This window comes from Sander lucioperca, chromosome 2, assembly GCF_008315115.2.
Source record: "Sander lucioperca isolate FBNREF2018 chromosome 2, SLUC_FBN_1.2, whole genome shotgun sequence".
Taxonomy (NCBI): domain Eukaryota; kingdom Metazoa; phylum Chordata; class Actinopteri; order Perciformes; family Percidae; genus Sander; species Sander lucioperca.
The window spans coordinates 19,686,162-19,691,722 of NC_050174.1; the positions used below are offsets into that span (position 1 = coordinate 19,686,162).

Genomic DNA, 5,561 nt, shown 5'->3' on the forward strand with positions numbered 1-5,561 from the left:
ATCGTCTACTCCTGAGCTGCTGCGCCATCTAAAACCCTCTCCAAGTTTTCTGTGCCTAAATTGGGGATTTTTTAGCCTCTGTCACAATTTATAAGATTAATGAGCTGAGTGCTGTAAACAGTTGGGTTTTTTTTTCTTCTGAAGGAGCCATATTGTACACGGTAGTGGCCAGCTCCGTTCACCTAATGTTATCCGTCATTACATCACCCAGAGGACCGAAGAAATGTCCGAGATGCTCTATTGTTTGTGCGCAAAACCGGGCCGGGATGCGCCGACCCGCCGCCCACACGGCGCACATGGCGACCGGCCGCCTTGTCGCCCCCCCCCCCCCCCAGACTTTACCCCCCGTTAAGACGAAACAATAGCAGCTATCCTGTCATATAGCCACAGCATTTGGGGGAAACATAAAAATGCTGCTTCCCACAACCATCGCCGCCGCCAGGCCCGGACCCCCGATTGGCTGTTTTGGGTCACATGACCAGGAATTGGCTGCAATTTCGCCCCATAGTTGTTCAGTTTAGCCTACCCAGGTCCCCATACGCTAGTAATATCACCAATATACACAATTATTATATATCCACCGCATTTACGCCATTGCGGTCGGGAGCCTACATGCTCGTGCGTTTTTTCATTTCGTTTTATTTTTTTAAGAAGCCATATTGTGTTGTGTGCGTGTGCGAGCGTGCGTGCGTGTATGTGTTTTGTTTTTTTTTATTTTGGGGAAGGGATTGTTTCGGGGGTCTCGCCGTTTGAGGTTGAAGCCGGTTTTGAGGGAGCTATGAATTTTGAATTTGAGAGGGAGATCGGTTTTATAAACAGCCAGCCGTCCCTAGCAGAGTGCCTGACGTCTTTCCCCGCCGTCCTGGAGTCATTTCAAACTTCATCAATCAAGGAGTCGACAGTAATTCCGCCTCCCTTCGAGCACACCATCCCCAGCCTCAGCCCCTGCACAGCCAGCCAGCCGAGACCGACTGCAAGGAGCCAGCAGAACCGGAGAACCTCCGTCACTAATGGCCTCCAGACGCACCACCGAGCCGCACAGCAGCCCTGTCCGCCTGGCCAGGCCCCTGCCCCGGCCACGGCCACCCCGGCCGGTCCGCTGGCCCACGAGTTCCCCTGGATGAAGGAGAAGAAGTCATCAAAGAAGTGCCCAAAGCCGGGGAGTAGCTCCAGCGGCGGCGGATCCATCATCCCCCCTGCATCTACCTCCCCATCGCCGACCGCCTCCGGGTACGCTTCGGCGGGCATCGAGTCACCCACAGGTCGGTATGCTGGAAAGAGGGAGCCAGAAGGCTGTGTGTGTGGTGGTAGTGTGAAGGGTGTGCAATTCGTGCTTTAATTTACTGTCTGCATCTTCATTTCACTTCCACTTCAGAAATAGCATGCCATTTATTACACACAGCATGGATTTGGTTAGATGACATTGTCTTTTTCTTCCTCAGTGTGTGTGTGTGTGTGTGTGTGTGTGTGTGTGTGTGTGTGTATTGTGCAGTGCTGTGATGCTGTGTCAAGAGGGAAGCCATATCTAGACCACTGCATTATGCTGCAGTGCTTTACACTCTCTTCATGCACTTAAAAATGCACCCATTAACACATTATCTGTGTCATTTTTAGGATCAATATGTATAATTCAGCTTCATGCTAAGGGCAAGCCCTTCACACCATGCATTCTTTTAATTCTGTAGCATCTATAGCCCAAATTTCCAAAATGCATTCTGTCCATATTTAATTCTTTTATCGTGCGTAAAGACGCGCAGAGGGGGGATTTTTTCCTTAATGCAGATGATTGCTGCTGCAGCCTGTATCATTCTGTTCATTGGGTGGTGTGATTTCAGCAGCAGCTGAAGCATCGCCCTGACATTATATATTCATAACACAACTGAGATGGTAGCCATATTGGATGGAGGTAGGAAATATAATGGCGAGGCAAAGCGACCGGACAGAATATGTTGGGGTGGGGTATAAACTACATCCACAGATTGCACACAATCTGATTTTCTTGGGTTTAGGTCATTTCCGTCTTTTACACTGGCCTCCATAAGCACTGCATTTGTAAAGTTTTTTTTTTTCCTCTATTTTTTGCTCTTCCAAACACACACACACACACACACACAATCCCAACCCATTCATTTTAATGGAATTTCTTGTTTTCTCGTGTTCCTTTCTCGCCCAATTTCCTGCTTTTTCTGATCTACTTCATAAAGCACTTGATGGTTTTAGTTCTGTTTCTGACAGATACCGCCACATGGTTTCACATCGACATTCCCACATCTCCCTGCACATTTCCTCCCAATCCCATGATTTATTTATTTTCCTCTCTCTTTGCATTTCTCTGATCACATGCTGCAGCCTCTCACAGCATGGCTCGCTGCACTCCAGGCTTTACAGAAAAGAGAACCCCTCTTTGGCATTATCATCATCTGTCTTTATCTGCCTTTTCTTTTCTTTATTATTATTTTTTACCAGCATGAAATTGGTCCGCGTTAACAGTTATGGCTTGGGCTGCTACTGTAATTGGAAGGAGTATTTTTTTATGAGACTTTTTGTGTTTTATTACTGTTTTATTACAGACAGAAGAGCCGAGGGGATTTCCGTTCGATGCTGAAGCAGCTTATTTCGTGGCTGGATATCTTGCACGCAATAAAAAATGTAGAGGTTTTACAGGGCTCTCATGAAATAGATAGACAATTTTAAGTTTAAACGAAATATAACATACAAATAAAAAAAACACACGATAATAGCTTCAAAAGATTTTACACAGTAAATCCTCCACATAATTTCTCTCTCCCTTTATTTGTCTTTGTCTCCCTGCAGACCCGAGCCAGGCCTGTCTGGATAGTGGAGGAGCCGGGTCCCGCCGGCTGCGCACCGCCTACACCAACACACAGCTGCTGGAGCTGGAGAAGGAGTTCCACTTCAATAAGTACCTATGCCGGCCCAGGAGGGTGGAGATCGCCGCCCTCTTGGATCTGACCGAGCGGCAGGTCAAAGTTTGGTTCCAGAACCGGCGGATGAAACACAAGCGCCAGACTACGCACCACCGGGACGGCGGTGGAGGCCATGAATCCAGCGACCCGGGCGGCTTTGAGCCGCTTGAAGGCGCCGATGCCTCATCCCCGTACTCCAGCCAGCCGCTGGAAGCATCCGGCACCGGGGAGGCTACATCGGATGCCGAGCCAGGGAGCTGCAATCCATCTTCGGCCGCCGCACCCACCGCCTACGCTAATGACAGCGGGGATAATGCACAGCCCACGCCGGAGAAGGGAGGCCGATTGAGCCGTCCCGAACGCCCACCGCTGCCAGGGGCATCTGGCTGCTCTGACGCTGCCGCGGCTCACCACTCCCCGCCGACGTTCACCGCCACGAACTCCTCTAATAACCCGAGCCTGATGCAGCTCAGCGAGGCCGGGCCCGCAGCAGCGTCCGATCCGTCATTCTCTGAGCAACGGGACTCCTCTATCACCTCCACCGCCTCCTCCGCTGCTGCTGCTCCTCCCGCCGCCTCGTCCTCCGCGCTCCCCGACTTGGCCTTCTTTGCCGGGGACGCATGCCTGTCTCCCAGCCTGCAGAGCTCGCTGGATAGTCCGGTGGATTTCTCCGAGGAGGACTTCGACCTGTTCACAAGCACACTGTGCGCCATAGACCTACAGCACCTCAACTTCTGAGGGCCAGCTGCAACGTTTCAATATAAAAGAAAAGTACAAATAAAATAAAAAAAGGAGTGGACAGTCAGGCCTGTGTGGATGAGCAATCGAGCGGAGGAGACGGCACTCGGCGAGGACTCTGCTGTTTAAAAAGCATAAAAGCTTCTCGGCAACATTCCTGAAACATTTCTGACTGAAAATTATGTTCGTTTTTTTTTTGTATGTATATATATTTTTGCATCTTCTTTCTGGTTTTATTTTTGCGACTGTATTGTAGTAAAAGAGAGATGCAATTCGTTTCATTTTTTATTTTTTTTAATTTTAAACACCGAAGGGACATTTTTTTTTTTTTTTCACGGTCGAAACGTTGTGGATTTTATCTCTTCCCTTGTTCAGGTATTTATTGCCTTTCTTGTTTCTGATCGTTTTTGTTAAAAGTATTAACACTTATCAGTATGTGTGGATTTGTTTCCTCGAGTGCAATCTGGTGCAGCTTCATGGATCCTTAATAACTTCTCAGGAACTGCTCACGGAGTCTAGGTGCAGATAGCTGGACTGCTTTTAGAAAAATCTCAACTGAAGAATGAATTCATTGTCTCTCTGAACGAGACAAGACGAGAGAGAAGCCCTGCTGACGACCTGAGTTTTAGACCCTAGTTTATTTATTGAGATTCTTTAATAGTGAAAATCCAAATTATTTATTGTACATATATTTTCATAGTGGAATAATAATAATAAAAACACAAACATTTACGATGTGGCCCATGTTGTTTTATTATATGAATTCATACCTAAAGGGATAGTAATTAAGTGAAGAAGTATGGCATGCAGTACATATATTTTTTATGCAGTTAACACTAATGCACTTTTATAATACCCTAAATATGAAACAAAGTGAGCATTCAACAGCATATTAGTGAGCCTTTTATATTTGTATTATTTTATTATTATTTAGCTGCTGTTGCTTGTACTAGTGCACACTAATTCTTTATAATTTATTAAACTTTTATTGTAGTAGGCTATAGGCCTAATTTCCATAATACATTTATACATGCAATTAAGCATAAGCCTATATTTTCCACAGGGTACAGTTTGTCAATATGATGAAATATTTGTCATTTTAATTTTCTAATATATATTTAGATTTTGGTTCATAATTTGGACAGAATGCAAATTTCAAGTTTAAATGCATGGCTTTGTCTAGTTTTCCCACACAATGCAACATACATGTTTAGTTTGATATAGCCTGGTATTGCCCAGTATATGGTTCACTTCATGTGTTTACACAGAGATAACCCTGAAGAATGAGATATTTTCCAGAGCAGATAAAAAGAGGAGAAACAGTCTGAGGCCACAGCAGGGTCATTGTTTTCCTAGATTAGCATGGGTAGCCCTCTGCTTGAAAGTACAGAGGCCAATGGTTAGTTTAGCATGGCCCTCCACCAGCAGTAGCTTTCACCATGTAAGAATAGCAAAGAAACTATGTAGCCTTTTACTGACTGTGTGTGAGACCCAGAGCTAACCACAGTGCAGCACGACTCACCTTCTATATGAGCATTGAAGCTAACTGTAGCTTGGCATTGTAAATTCTCTCCCACTGTTAAGCTGGTAGGGTGAATATGGAGCAAACCCTGAACTCCCTGCCACAAGTGAGTGTGTGTGTGTGTGTGTGTGTGTGTGTGTGTGTGTGTGTGTGTGTGTGTGTCTGTGTGTGTCTGAGTATGTGTGTGTGTCTTTGTGTGTATGTGCATAATGCTAGCTGCTGCTCCTCCCACAGAGTCAAAATGGCGCTGAAGACAAAGCAGGATGTGAACAATGAGCAGTGGCAGCCATTACAGGATGACTGGCTCAGTGTGACATGCATGGTGTGTGTGTGTGCGTGTGTGTGTGTGTGTAATAAGGAGAATAAATAAGCTA

General features: G+C 46.1%; 1 protein-coding gene across 1 annotated transcript; it reads left to right on the plus strand.

The window, feature by feature from the left end:
- The first annotated feature begins 337 nt into the window (after positions 1-337).
- Positions 338-4,397, plus strand: hoxb2a (homeobox B2a). Its single transcript, XM_031317907.2, has 2 exons — positions 338-1,262; positions 2,815-4,397. Exons 1-2 carry the CDS (start codon positions 695-697, stop codon positions 3,663-3,665), a joined length of 1,419 nt encoding a protein of 472 aa, XP_031173767.1. The 5' UTR covers positions 338-694; the 3' UTR covers positions 3,666-4,397.
- The last annotated feature ends 1,164 nt before the right edge of the window (positions 4,398-5,561 follow it).

What these genes read in the sequence shown, in the direction of transcription:
- hoxb2a (XM_031317907.2), top strand. Translation starts at nt 695, where the DNA reads ATGTGTTTTGTTTTTTTTTATTTTGGGGAAGGGATTGTTTCGGGGGTC. An exon ending in GGGCATCGAGTCACCCACAG is followed by an intron (nt 1,263 to 2,814) that starts GTCGGTATGCTG and finishes GTCTCCCTGCAG; the next exon opens with ACCCGAGCCAGGCCTGTCTG.